The following is a 13,670-nucleotide window of genomic DNA, read 5'->3' on the forward strand; positions in this document are numbered from 1 at the left end:
TACAGCTATTCTTTCCTTTTGGAGTATATTCAACTTTCTTGTGTAGAGTTGTGTTCTAGAATCTATTTTATTTTCTATTCCTCATTAGGCTTTTCTCCATTAGGCTTTTCAGATGACTGGAGAACCTTTTAATGGGGAACCTGAACTCACAGGAATGAGATGATAAAGGAAATTTCAAATGATTACTTTTTGTCTAAGTGTTTCTCCCTCCTCACCCTGCCTTATTCCCAGCATAGAGCAAGGGCCTTATTTTTCTCAAATAACTAACAATGACTACATGGGAGATAATGTCACTCTTGTATTGTTCAGTTTATTAGTCATTAGGCATACTAGACTTGTACACTGTGTACTATGCTAATTAGTCCACCGAAAAAGAATATGACAGTCCATACCTTCAAGGATTTCATAATATAATCAGGATGAAAAATAAGCTACAAGTTACAGATACCTCCTCTAAGCCTCTCTTGGTTCTTTGTAATCTTCAAATTAGGGTAATATACTTTTCTGACAGTGTTATATGAGCTTTTCTGTCTAAGGAACTCAGCACAGCTTCTGGCCTGTAGTAAAGTGTTCAATAAGTGGTGGTTATATTGATTGATACTGAGTAAGCAGAAACATGAAGAAGGGAGTGGCTATGACATCTCTTCCTGGATACAAAGAAGTTTACACAGAAAAAGTAATACTGATGAAATTGCATATACGAAGGCATAAGGGAATGAATATAAGGTTTTAGAGAACTCTTAAGTAATTGGTATACCTACAAGAGAGGATTGGAGGAGGGAAGAACAGTGAGAGATGCGGCTTCTCAGGTAGGCAGGAATTTTAACTTGGTCTTATAAGGAATGGGGGACGTTAATTTATAGTAAGCAAGGAGTCTCAAAATTAGTCCATACTAAAGACAAGTTCTCATATATTATATGTCTCTTTCAGGTCTCACTTGCCCTGGAGCCTCTGTCAGAAACATATGACAGCTACAACCCTCTGCTTACCACTGACGTGACAGACAGTGTACTTTTATCTGAGGAGGGATTCAGAGAATATACTGAACCCAGCAATACCCAGTTTCTGGTTCCATCAAGACCTCGTAGGATATCTACCACCAAAATTAATGGAAAAGAATTAACAGCCAATAGTAGTAGATCAACCACTCCAAGGTAATTACCACACCTAATCCTAATCCCAGTCAGTCTGTCAGCTAATTCCCACTGCACTCATAATTTCTTTCATTTTGTGATTGGGTAAAAGATTAAAGGTAGTCACTCATTTAGCAAATAATGACTACTGGGCATAGGAATTAATAAGACATACAAAACAATCAGGGGGTTGTAAAATACAGTATAGGAAGTATAGTCAATAATATTATAATAACAATAACATGATGCCAGGCAGGTACTAGAATTATTGGGGGGATCACTTTGTAAGTTATATAATGTTTAATCACTGTACTGTACACCTGAAACTAATATAAAATATTGAAAGACAACTGACATTGAAAAATAAAATAATAAGACATTCCTGTTTTTGAGGTCTACTTACAGTCTAGTGGGGAGGCCAACATTCAGGTAAATAAATATGACTAAGTCATATACAGATGACATGATAGATGTCCATGAGGAAAGAGGGAAAGGCAGTATTTTGTGAAACAGAATAGAGTAAGAGGAATAGCTTTTGATTTTAAATAATAATGAAGCATTTGCTTTGTGTCAGGCCCAGCACTTTAGCCACAACCACACAGTAGTAGGCAAAGCATCTATTACTTATTTCATTTGGGACATGAAAAACAGATTACAAAATCTAAGCTGCACTGCTACTGCTATAAACCACTGATCCACTTTCTGTCTCTGACAGCGTGGGATGTTACCATATGGGTAAGAAACTGCTGATGTTTTTTATTTGAAAACAGGGGAAAGGACCACTTGTACTTTGCAGAGAACTCTGATAGAATAAAGGACTCTTTTTTTGGACTACAGCACCATCTTAATTCAGGGCAGAGTTTAGAGTCTATGGCTCTGAAAGGCAAAGCCCCACAGAAACAGATGTCTCTTCTCAACAGTTCGGAATTGCAGCCTCAAATTGGGACAGTTGCTAAGAGTCACAGTGACTTATGCATTCTTTCTTCAAACAATCCCCCTACCAAGGACCTTCTTTCAGGTATGTACATATTGTGAACTGAGACTAAACTATATTTATTGGGATTACGCTGCTTGTTAGCCAGCCTACAAAGAGAACCAAAACTTCTGTTTGAACTAAATAGCCAAATAAAAGAACCAGAATTTCTCACCATTTAAAGGCAGCTCTATTAAACCATTAAGTTACTGCTAAATACTAGGTGCTTATAATTGTAGGTTTAGGAAAGAAACCTGGTGATTAGGGAAATCCTTTATCAGAGAAAAATATTAGTTCTTATTTGTTCTGAAGTAATTCAAGGCAAATAAGGTTTTGTCTCAACACCAGCATTTACTTGTATGACTGTGCAGAGGCTAATATGAAATCTGTTTCACGCTCTGAAAACTGGTCTCAGAGGGGAACATTCAGTGCACAGCAACTGCTTATTTTAAGCCTGGGAATTAAATATGACTTGCAGGCAAACAGAAGTAGAAAGGAGTCACTTTACCTATGTAAGGGCTTAGACTGAAATAAAAAAGCAAATAGAAACTGGATCAGATTATCTCAAGTTAGGGAGGTAACTTACATTACACTGTTATGGTCAATTATATATCTCTGTGACATTGAGAGCAAGACAGGAATTTGTTTCCATCCTCACAAGTAAGATTTCCAAAGTAGAAAGTCTGCAGCATTAGCAGAAAAGTCTTTGAAATAACTATTTGGGTACATAATTTACATTAGTAAGGGTCTTTTATTAATGAAGGAATTTTGTTTATATTTGTAAAATTGAAATGTCTTTGCTCCCCTATTTTAAAAATATACTCTGATTATAATCTATTAATTTTAGTCTTTAATGCAACCTAGGCTATACTAATAAGAAAGGAAATGGTCCCACCATTTAGCAGTTGTCAGCTTATACCTAGAATATTTTGTGTAGACCTGGACACCAGATTTTGAGAAAGATATTTGTCCACTCATTAAGCAGTTATTTTTAGCACCTATTCAATGTCTCACATTCTCGTAGGTGTCAGGGATACGGCAATTTAAATTAAAAACAAAACAAAAAAACACAAACTCCTGCCTTATGGATCTTAAATTCTAGATGGGAAGACCAATGATAAACTAGATAAATAAGTACATAGTGTTAGGTGGTAATAATAGCAATGGGAAAATATGAAGCAAGTAAGGTGCGAGGAGGAAGTATTAGTTTTACATAGTCTGACAAAGGTAGGCCTCATTCAGAAGGTAACAGAATAAAGCTCTAAAGAAGATGAGTTTCTTCTAATAAGAGTAAGTAGGTCAATGGGGGGAAAAGGAGACATATAATGCTTTAAATAATAAAGAATTTAAATTAAAAAAAAAAAAAAAGAGTAAGTAGGCTGGTGAAGGGACCACTGAGAGATATTTAGCCTTGAGAAAGCAGTTAACATTTACTGAGCTAGTATCATATGCTAGCTACTGTGCCAAGTGTCTTATACACATAATTTTTTTAAAACCAAGTGAGGTTGGGACTTTTATCTCCATTTTAAAATGAAGACACAGGCTTAGAGTTAGGGAGGTCCTGCCGGGTCAAAGAGGGCAGTTGTTCCTCAGCTCTAGTTCATTGTCTTAGAAGACTCCAAGGCAAGGTCAACTGCCTTACCCTACTATAAGTTAGTTAACCTAGGCCTGCCTGCCCTTTTTTTTTTTTTTTTTTTAATCAAAACTGCTGGCCAATGTTCAAGCCAAACGGAATATGCCAGTTACAATCCATGGTCTGCCATGTGCAGCCTCTTCCATAAGAGTTATTAGTATCAGTAGGTTTAAAGATAAACCAAGACAGATTGTGATCCAGTGTAAATTAGTAATTTTTACACTGTGTAAAATTAGAAAGGACAGCTTCAAGATGTAGTGAATTCTCTATCCCTGGAAATGGAACTCTTACAGATTAGATTAAACCATCAAGTAGGCAGACATTATCTTTAAAGATCCCTTTCAACCACAAGATTATGGAGGACTAAGATTAAGTGGGTCTAGGCCTGAAGTTATGGGAGAGATATAACAAATGCATAAACCTAATTATCTTCCTGGTCTTTCTTTCTTGTACTGACATCATACCAAAAAAGGAGGTACAGAGCTGAATTAGTCAACCAGCTAGTATTTATAAAACTAACTATACATCCAGCTTCTAAGAGTTGGGGATTTAGAATAGATGGCAAGGAGTTGGAACAAAAACCAGAAGCTTTATAACGTCCCTGTGTTTGGCAGGAGCTGTGTACAGCATGTAGGAAGTACACAAGGGATACATTTGTCCTGAACTCACTTGAGTGCCCTTCCCTTGTGTTCAGGAAATGACAGCTTTTATACTGAAAGTACCACCTTCCTCTTAAGATGGGAGATAAGATGTTTTTATTCCCATGCCTTGGCCTTTAGAGGAGCTTTTCTAAGAATGGCTGTTTCAATAATGAAACCACTTGGAGGCCAGTAAATAGACTACCTGTGCTCAGAGTTTTCCTACTTTTCCTCCTTAATATTCATTTCCTTTTAAAACCTTGCTTTTGGAAAGTATCTTTTGAGTGCCTATTTTGTGTCAGTCACTGTTTTCAGTATTGATGTTAGAACAATATATAAGATACAGACCCTAACCTTAAGAAATTTAGTCTAGTAAAGGCAACAGACCCTAAAGCAGAAACAGTATAATATGTGTGATACATACAATAATGGAAGTATTTATTAAAACATTTTATCAAGTACCTGATATATATCAGGTACTGTACCAGACACCAAGGATACAAAGACAAGAACCAATCCCTAATCTAGATGTTGATGGGGTGAGATAGAAAATTATAATACCTCACGATAAATTCTTTGATGGAATTATATATCTATAGCTTTGAGAGCACAAAGGAAGTATTGTGATTAAGGGATTGAAAATAGTTAAATATGGTTAGATCATAAAGTACCAAGGCTATTTTATCTGTCTAGAAATATTTTGGGTCTCAGTAGAAAAACTATTTTTCTACATGCCCTGAAATCAAATAAAATTTATTGTCACTGCTTATCATTAACTACTTGATTCATAAAGCATTTATTGAGTGGACTCACCTCAGTCAAGAACTTTTAACTAGCCCGGTTGGAGGTCTCAGTTGATTGAGCATCATGATGTGCACCAAAAGGTTGCCAGTTTGATTCCTGGTCAGGGCACATGCCTGGGTTACGGGTTCAATCCCCCATCAGGGTACATGTGGAAGGCAGGCAAACGATATTTCTCTCTCTCTCTCTTTCTCTCTCTCTCTCTCTCTCTCTCTCGCATGTCCTTGGGTAAGGATTGGAAAAAAATAAATGACTTGTAACTACATTAAATAAAGCCAAGTACCAACTAGAAACTAAATGTAGAAGGGTTTCCTCTCACATAGCAAGCTTCTTTAGCCAAATTCCAATGCTAGCAGACTGTGTGTTTTTTCTTTAACTTTTCTCATTGAATAAATAAGACATCCATTTTCTGGCTGAATCCTAATGAGATTTTTTAATTAAAACAAAAATACTACCTGATCAGGTGCTTCAGTTGGTTGAAGCACAGTTACATACACCAAAAGGTTGCAGGTTCAATTCCTGGTCAGGGCACATACCTAGGTTGCAGTTTCGATCCCCATTTAGTGTGCATATGGGAGGCAGCCAGTTGATGTTTCTCTCTGTCTCTGTCTGTCTGTCTGTCTCTTGCCCTGCCCTGCCCTTCCATCAGTGGGAAAAATATCCTCTGGTGAAAACTAACAAAAAAAATATTTAAAATGAATTCCAAATAGAATATTGTGCAGCCATTATTTACATAGGAAAGGGTTATGCATATAGTTAAGTGAAAAAACAGTTACAAAACAGTAGACATAATATGTACCATTTTGCATAAGAACAATTTTGTATATATAAAGGGCAGGCATACCTCAGAGATAGTATTTGGGTTCAGTTCTAGACCACAATAAAGCAAATATCGAAATAAAGCAAGCCACATGAAATTTTTGGTTTCCTAGTGCATAAAAGGTTTTTTTTGCACTATACCTCAATGAGTGTGTGAATCACTGGGAGAAAGTATGTGTACACAGGAGCTGGGGGATCTTGGTGGGGTTGCGGGTAGAGGGCATCTTAGGATTCTGCCTACCTTGACGAGTGATCTTTATTTTTTTTAAGCTTAGTTGTACTTTCACTAAATTACACATTGAACATAATATTTTGGGGTTTGTGTTTGCATTTTTGTTTTTCTTTTTTTGTGTGTGTGTGTGTTTTTTTTTTAGTTTCTAAGCTATATTTTGAATTCTTTTTACTAATAAATATTACATGTTTATAAATCTGTTTAGCTTGTGTGTTTTTTCCTCATGGCCTGTCTACCATATCTTCTTTATTGATAGAAGCTATAAAACTCTAGACCCGTGGTTGGCAAACTGTGGCTCGCGAGCCACATGCGGCTCTTTGGCCCCTTGAGTGTGGCTCTTCCACAAAATACCACGGCCTGGGCGAGTCTATTTTGAAGAAGTGGAGTTAGAACAAGTTTAAGTTTAAAAAATTTGGCTCTCAAAAGAAATTTCAATCATTGTACTGTTGATATTTGGCTCTGTTGACTAATGAGTTTGCCGACCACTGCTCTAGACTAAGATAGATGGTGTCTAGGCTCATTCCCTCTAAACAGTTGTGGAAACTCAAGAAAAGAATACTTTCCAGTATTCCTTACAATAATGCCACTGGTCCTTCGCTTTTAAAAAGAAGTCTAAGAACTAAAATGGGGTCACATATAGTATAGTGGTTAAAATCAGAGGGTAGGGAGTCATCCTGGTTATATATACATGTACTGCATGCATAACAAGCAAATTACTTATCCTCTGCACCTCATTTTTTTCCCATCTGGAAAATTAAGGAAATAGTAGTATCTATCTTAGAGGATTGTTGGGAGGATTGAGTGAGTTAACATAGAGTAAGGGTTCAATAAATGTTATCTGCTATCCTTGTTGTTATTATTGTTATTTAGGGATGGGATAAATTTTACCTGTCTGAAGTCTGAAGGCTTCATCCTCACTCTTCTGTTAACCTGCTGTATGATCTTAGAAAAGTTATGGACATTTATTGGCATTCTTTGTCCATAAAAGTATAAATTTGGAATTGGTTATCACTATGGCCCCTAAAAATTTAGATGGTATAGTTGTGTTTCTTGGATAAGAATGACATTAAAACTGTTGCGGATAATAGAACTCAATAAGGTATCTGAATACAAAAATAATATAAACACATTACTAACCTTATTATGTACAAACACCAGTTGAACAAGTCAATAATGACTCCTACAAAGAAGTCAGGTCTCTTCAGAAGAGAGACTTCATTCACTGCTGTAATACCAGCATCTAAAGCAGTTTACATATTTGTTGTAAAATGAACGTTCGCAAGGGATTCTCAAGCTAGTGGGGAAGGCAGACAAGTAAGACATTACAGTGCACTGTGATAAGTCTTGTGATAGAAGCAAAGATGCTAAAGATTACAAGTATTTCTGCTGAATTTTAGATTTTTTGTGTGTCTTCTACTTTTGTCCTCAGCTCTGTTGGAACAAGGCAATAAACTACGTAATGCCATGGTGGTTTCTGCAATGAAATCAAGCCCAGATACTAGCATGTTGTTGGATGAAGTTCATCCTCCTGTGAAGGAAGACTTTCTTAGAGCATCAACACAGTAAGCTATAAAATAAACATGAACCCCAGCAGTTTATTTCTTGATAGTTGTTAATGTGTGTTTTTGTCAAATTATGGACTCAATAATTTTGTAAGTGTTCAGCAAACAATTCTTAAAGTGGTGGGAAAGAAGCCTAAATTAGAAGTTAAGATAATCAAAATCTAGACCTAGCACTGGCACTTACTAAAATATGTAAATGACTAAATTCTTTGCTTCCTCTGACCAGTATGCCTATATTTGGAATTGGGATATTCTGTCCTCCCTCTCTTACAGAAATGAAATGAGATTCTAATGTAGGAAAAGGCTTTGTAAATTGTGAAATTTTATGTATATTTAAGATAGTTACATCTAAAGTGTGTTAAATTTTCCATGCTGAACCATCTTTTAGCTCAATTAATCTAATTTAGATTGTTTTCCATGTGTCAGCCACTCAGAAAATATTTTTCCACACCTTAGAATCAAAGCCTTATCTAAGAATCAATTTAAAGACCACAATGAAGATCACCTCCTGCCTCTAACTGAGAATAAATTTTGGAAACAAGACACAAAAGCTGATACCAGAGCCATACAGCTACTATTGGGCAGGTAAGAGCTCTTAACTAGCTTTCTTTGCTTTAAATTTTTTGGCTATATCATTGTTACATTGTTCACAGATTTATCTTCATAAAGTAACACTTACTTAGAAAAGCAAAAACATTCTCTTGCTTACTTGTTGCACACTAAATAAAAACCATTATTCATTACCCACTAAGTAAAAATTTAATCTTTAGCCATTTATTTATTTATTTTTTTGGAAATTCTTTTTATTTTTTAATCCTCATCTGAGGATATTTTTCCATTGATTTTTAGGGAAAGTGGAAGGGAGAAGGAGAGACAGAGAGAAACATCAATGTGAGAGAGAAACATTGATTGGTTGCCTCACACAAGTGCCTCAAGCAGAGAGAGGCAATTGAGGTACATGCCCTTGACCAGAATCAAACCCAGGACCCTTCAGTCCACAGGCTGATGCTATATCCACTTAAACAAACCAGATAGGGCTAGCCTTTAATTCTTAACTTCAGTTACAGAATGGTCTCAAATCTACCTTTTCTTTTTTTTAATATATTTTTTTAAATATATATTTTATTGATTTTTTACAGAGAGGAAGGGAGAGGGATAGAGAGTTGGAAACATCAATGAGAGAGAAACATTTATCAGCTGCCTCCTGCACACTCCCCACTGGGGATGTGCCCGCAACCAAGGTACATGCCCTTGACCGGAATCGAACCTGGGACCCTTCAGTCCGCAGGCCGACGCTCTATCCACTGAGCCAAACCGGTCAGGGCTTAATATATTTTTATTGATTTCAGAGAGGAAGGAAGAGGGAGAGAGAGATAGAAACATCAATGATGAGAGAGTATCATTGATCAGCTGCCTCCTGCACGCCCCCATCGAGCCTGCAACCCAGGCATGTGTCCTTGGCTAGAATCAACCCGGGACCCTTCAGTATGCAGGTCAGTGCTCTATGCACTGAGCCAAACCAGCTAAGGCCTTTTTTTAAAAACATTTTTTATTGATTTTAGAGAGGAAGGGAGAGGTAGAGATAGATAGAAACATCAGTGATAAGAGAGAATCATTGATCGGCTGCCTCCTGCATGCCCCCACTGGGGATCAAGGCCACAACCAGGGCATGTGCCCTTGAACAGAATCGAACCCGGGACCCTTCTATCTGCTGAGCCAATCAAGCTAGGGCCACCTTTTCATTCTTATCTTCCAACTTTATCCCCAACATCAGTGTTAGGGTATAATGAAAAGAGCATGGATTTTTACCCAGGCACAAGTTGAAATTTGGAGTCTGTCTCTTATTACCTACTAGGGGCCCGGTGCATGAAATTCGGTCATGGGTTGGGTCCTTAGGCCTGGCCAGCAACCAGGTCGATCTGTGGGGTGACCGGCAGGGTAATCAGGGGGCCCCCACTGGCACCTGCCTTGGCTGGGGGCAGCTCCTGCATTGAGCGTCTGACCCCTGGTGGTCAGTGCGCATTATAGAGACCAGTTGTTCCACCGTTCGGTCAATTTGCATATTAGGCTTTTATTATATAGGATGTGGTTTGCACAATTAGGCAGGAAAAATAAGCAGAGTTCTAATTAGAAAGGAAGAAGTAAAATTATCTCTAGTCACAGGTGACAGGATCTGGTATGTGGAAAACCCTAAAGAATGCACTAAAAAATAATTAGAACTAATAAATTCAGGAATATTGCAGTATATAAGATTAACATAAAAAAATAAGTTGTACTTTTACTAATAAAAGGGTAATATGCTAATTAGACCGGGAGACCTTCCAGACAAAGTCATGGTGGTGGGGCCGAGGCAGAGGTGGTTAGGGACAATCAGGCTGGCAGGGGAGGGCAGTTGGGGGTGATCAGGCCAGCGGGGGGGGGGCAGTTGGGAGTGATCAGACCGGTGGGGGGGGGGGAGAGTTGGGGGCGAGCAGGCTGGCAGAGGGGGGCAGTTGGGGGCAAGCAGGCTTGCAGGGAAGGCATTTGGGGGCAATCAGACTGGCATGCAGAGTGGTTAGGGTCAATCAAGCAGGCAGGCAGGTGAGCGGTTAGGAGCCAGTGGTCCCAGATTGCGAGAGGGATGTCCCAGATTGGAGAGGGTACAGGCTGGGCTGAGGGACACACACACACACACACATACCCCGTGCACTAATTTCGTGCACTGGGCCACTAGTCCTATATAATAAAACCTGAATATGCAAATCGACCAAACAGTTGAACGACCAGCCGGTTGAACGACCAGCCGCTATGACGCGCACTGACCACCAGGGGCAGACACTCAGCATCTGCCCCCTGAGAGTGAGGCAACTGGCGGCAGCAGTAGGGGTGCGGGCGACACCAGGCCGCCAACCAAGGCGGGTGCCAGCGGAGGGGGCCCCCTCAATTGCCCCACCCACTGGTCGCCCCACAGATGACCCTGATCACCGGCCAGGCCTAGAGACCCTACTCTATATATTGGGAACTGTCTCTTAGATTTAAAATTAAAACCTGGCAAGGTTACTCTAACACTGAAAAAACAGGATGATGCAGCGATGACATGCGTGGACCCTGGCTTGCACATATTGTGGTCAGCCCTTGTTTTGACACTTATAACTGTGTGACAAAGCCAATTACTTAACTTCTCTCTACTTCAGTTTTTCCATCCATAAGATGAGGGAAATGTTACTACTGCCTCAGAAGGATCATGTTATGTGCTACTTTTTATAATCAGGGCAAAAAAATGTAGCTGCCCATACAACAGCAAGATGCCTTTCACCTGTATGAAAACTCTGGTCACTGGTGCATGCAGCATCCCGGATTGCAAGAGGGATGTCTGACTGCCAGTTTAGGCCCAACATCCCCCTAGGGGTCCCGGATTGTGAGAGGACACAGGCCAGGCTGAGGGACCCCTCCCCTACCACCCCTACTGCCCCCATGCATGAATTTCATGCACCAGGCCTCTAGTTTTTATATACTTGCAATAGGTAATCCAAAAATGAAATTAAGAAATAATTCATTTACAGTAACATTGATAAGAATAAAGTACTTAGGGATAAATTTAACAAAAATACAAAACATAAACTCTGAAAACTGCAAAACACTGTTGAAAAAAATTTTAAAGATCTGAAACCTGGAGGGGGTGGGACCCTATGTTTATTATTCAATGCAATCCCTATAGAAATCACAGCTGACTTCTTTGAGGAAATTGACAAGCTGATTTATAAAATTCCTATGAAATTGCAAGTGATTCAGAATAGCCAAAACAGTCTTGAAAAAGAAGATAGGAGGATTCACACTTCTCTATTTTTAAATTTCCTACAAAGCAGCAGTAATCAAGTCAGTTTGGTACTGGCATAAGAACAAACATATAAATCAATGGACTAGTCTAAAAATAAACCTATGTGTCTACAGTCAACTGATATTCTACAGGAAGAACACCACCATTCATTGAATAGTCTTTTTAACAACTCATACAGGGATAGCTGGCTAGCCACACATTTTTTAAAAATGAAATTGGAACCTTACTTCAAATCATGTACAAAAATTAACTCAAAATGGATCAAATAGCTAAACAGAAGAGCTAAAACTATAAAACTCTTGGAAGAAAACATAGAGGTAAATCTTTATGACCTTCATTTGGGAAAGGATTCTTAGATATGATACCAAAAGCACAAACAACAACAACAAAAAATAGATAAATTAGACTTAATAAAACTTTAAAATGTTTGCCCTGGTCAGTATGGCTCAGTTGGAGTGTCGTCGCTATGCACCAAAGGATCTTGGGTTTGATTCCTGGTCAGGGCAGATACCCAGGTTAAAGATTCAATTCCCAGTTGGGGTGCATGCAAGGAGGCAAACAATCAATGTTTCTCTCTCTTTTTTTAAGATATATTTTTATTCATTTCAGAGAGGAAGGGAAATGGAGAGAGAGATAGAAACATCAATGATGAAAGAGAATAACTGAAGCAATTCCTCTGAAAGAGATTCAGAAAGTAAATGAGCAACTTCTACACATCAGACAAATGAGAAAATAACCCCGCAACCACACCACACAGTCAGGAGAGAATCCCTAACTCCTAGCTTCTTGAACACAATTTGGACCTCATATCTAGTGCCCCAACTTTTAGAACTCCCACCACAAAGAGATGGGCTCCCAAAATGCCTAGCTCTGAAAATTAACAGGGCTTATGTCCACAAGACTATAACAAACAAAGATTAGAAAAATGGTTTCTATGGAGGGCAGGAGAAACAGGGAGAGATTGATAAAAGGGTACAAACTTTCAGTTATAAATTGAACTAGAGGCCCGGTGCATGAAATTCATGCACGGGGTTGGGGAGGGGTTCCTCAGCCCAACCTGCACCCTCTCCAATCTGGGAGCCCTCAGGGAATGTCCTACTGACGGCTTAGGCCCACTCCCCATGGTTCTCTGCTCTCTGCAGGGCCTGCCTGCTCCACACCATGGTGATGGGCCAGCAGGCCCTGCTGGGTGCTGTCTGCGGGCCATGCTTGCCTGCTCGTGGGTCACCACAGCAATGGCAAAGCAGGCCCTGTTGGGTGCTGCCTGTGGGCCGCACTTACCTGCCCCTGGGTTGCTGCAGCGACAGCCAAGCAGGCCCTGCTGGGAGCTGCCTGCGGGCCTGCTTGCTTGCTCGCGGGTCGCCGGGGCTACAGCCAAGCAGGCCCTGCTGTCTGCTGTCAAGCTGCGCGGCCGCCCTCTCCTCCCGGGGCGGTGATGGTCCCAGGAGGCTGTGGGCTTGGCACCCGTCCCCGGGACCCAGGCCGCTTGGCGCCACCCCGCCCCCGGCTGCTTGGCGCCTGCATATGCAAATTAACCCACCATCTTTGTTGGGTTAATTTGCATACTCCTGATTGGCTGGTGGGCGTCACGGAGGTACAGTCAATTTGCATCTTTCTCTTTTATTAGTGTAGATAAGGTCTGAGGTGACTAGTTGATAACATGTATTGTATAATTGAGATTTGCTAAGAGAGTAGAACTTAAATGTTGTCACCCCTCCCCCAAAAAAGTAAATATGTGAGGTGAAGGGTATTTTAATTAATTCAATGGGGAGAATCCTTTCACAGTGTATACATATATCAAATCATCACATTGTACACTTTCAATATTTTATAATTTTATTTGTCAATTATATCTCAAGTTGGAAACAAACAAAATAAAAGACTTTTCCACCAGCTCCATGGAAGACAATGGAGAAATGCTTTCAGAATTCTGAATTTTCAACCTCAAATTCCATTCTCAGTCACTATTAATCAAGTGTAAGGGTAAAGAAAAATGTTTTCATGCATCCAGGGTCTCAAGTTTACCTCTCCTCAGTAGGTTTAAGTTCTGTGTCATATTTAG

General features: G+C 39.5%; 1 protein-coding gene across 3 annotated transcripts in view; it reads left to right on the top strand.

Annotated features, from left to right (window-relative positions):
• C2CD3 (C2 domain containing 3 centriole elongation regulator) overlaps positions 1-13,670 on the top strand; it is a 134,212-nt gene that overhangs the window by 15,133 nt on the left and 105,409 nt on the right. For all 3 annotated transcript variants that reach the window (XM_080642152.1, XM_080642153.1, XM_080642154.1), the window contains exons 4-7: positions 931-1,154; positions 1,904-2,151; positions 7,659-7,791; positions 8,248-8,376. In XM_080642152.1, coding sequence (XP_080498278.1) covers positions 931-1,154; positions 1,904-2,151; positions 7,659-7,791; positions 8,248-8,376 — 734 coding nt within the window. The remainder of the gene's footprint in view (positions 1-930; positions 1,155-1,903; positions 2,152-7,658; positions 7,792-8,247; positions 8,377-13,670) is intronic.

This window comes from Plecotus auritus (assembly GCF_963455305.1).
Source record: "Plecotus auritus genome assembly, chromosome: 9".
Lineage (NCBI taxonomy): Eukaryota > Metazoa > Chordata > Mammalia > Chiroptera > Vespertilionidae > Plecotus > Plecotus auritus.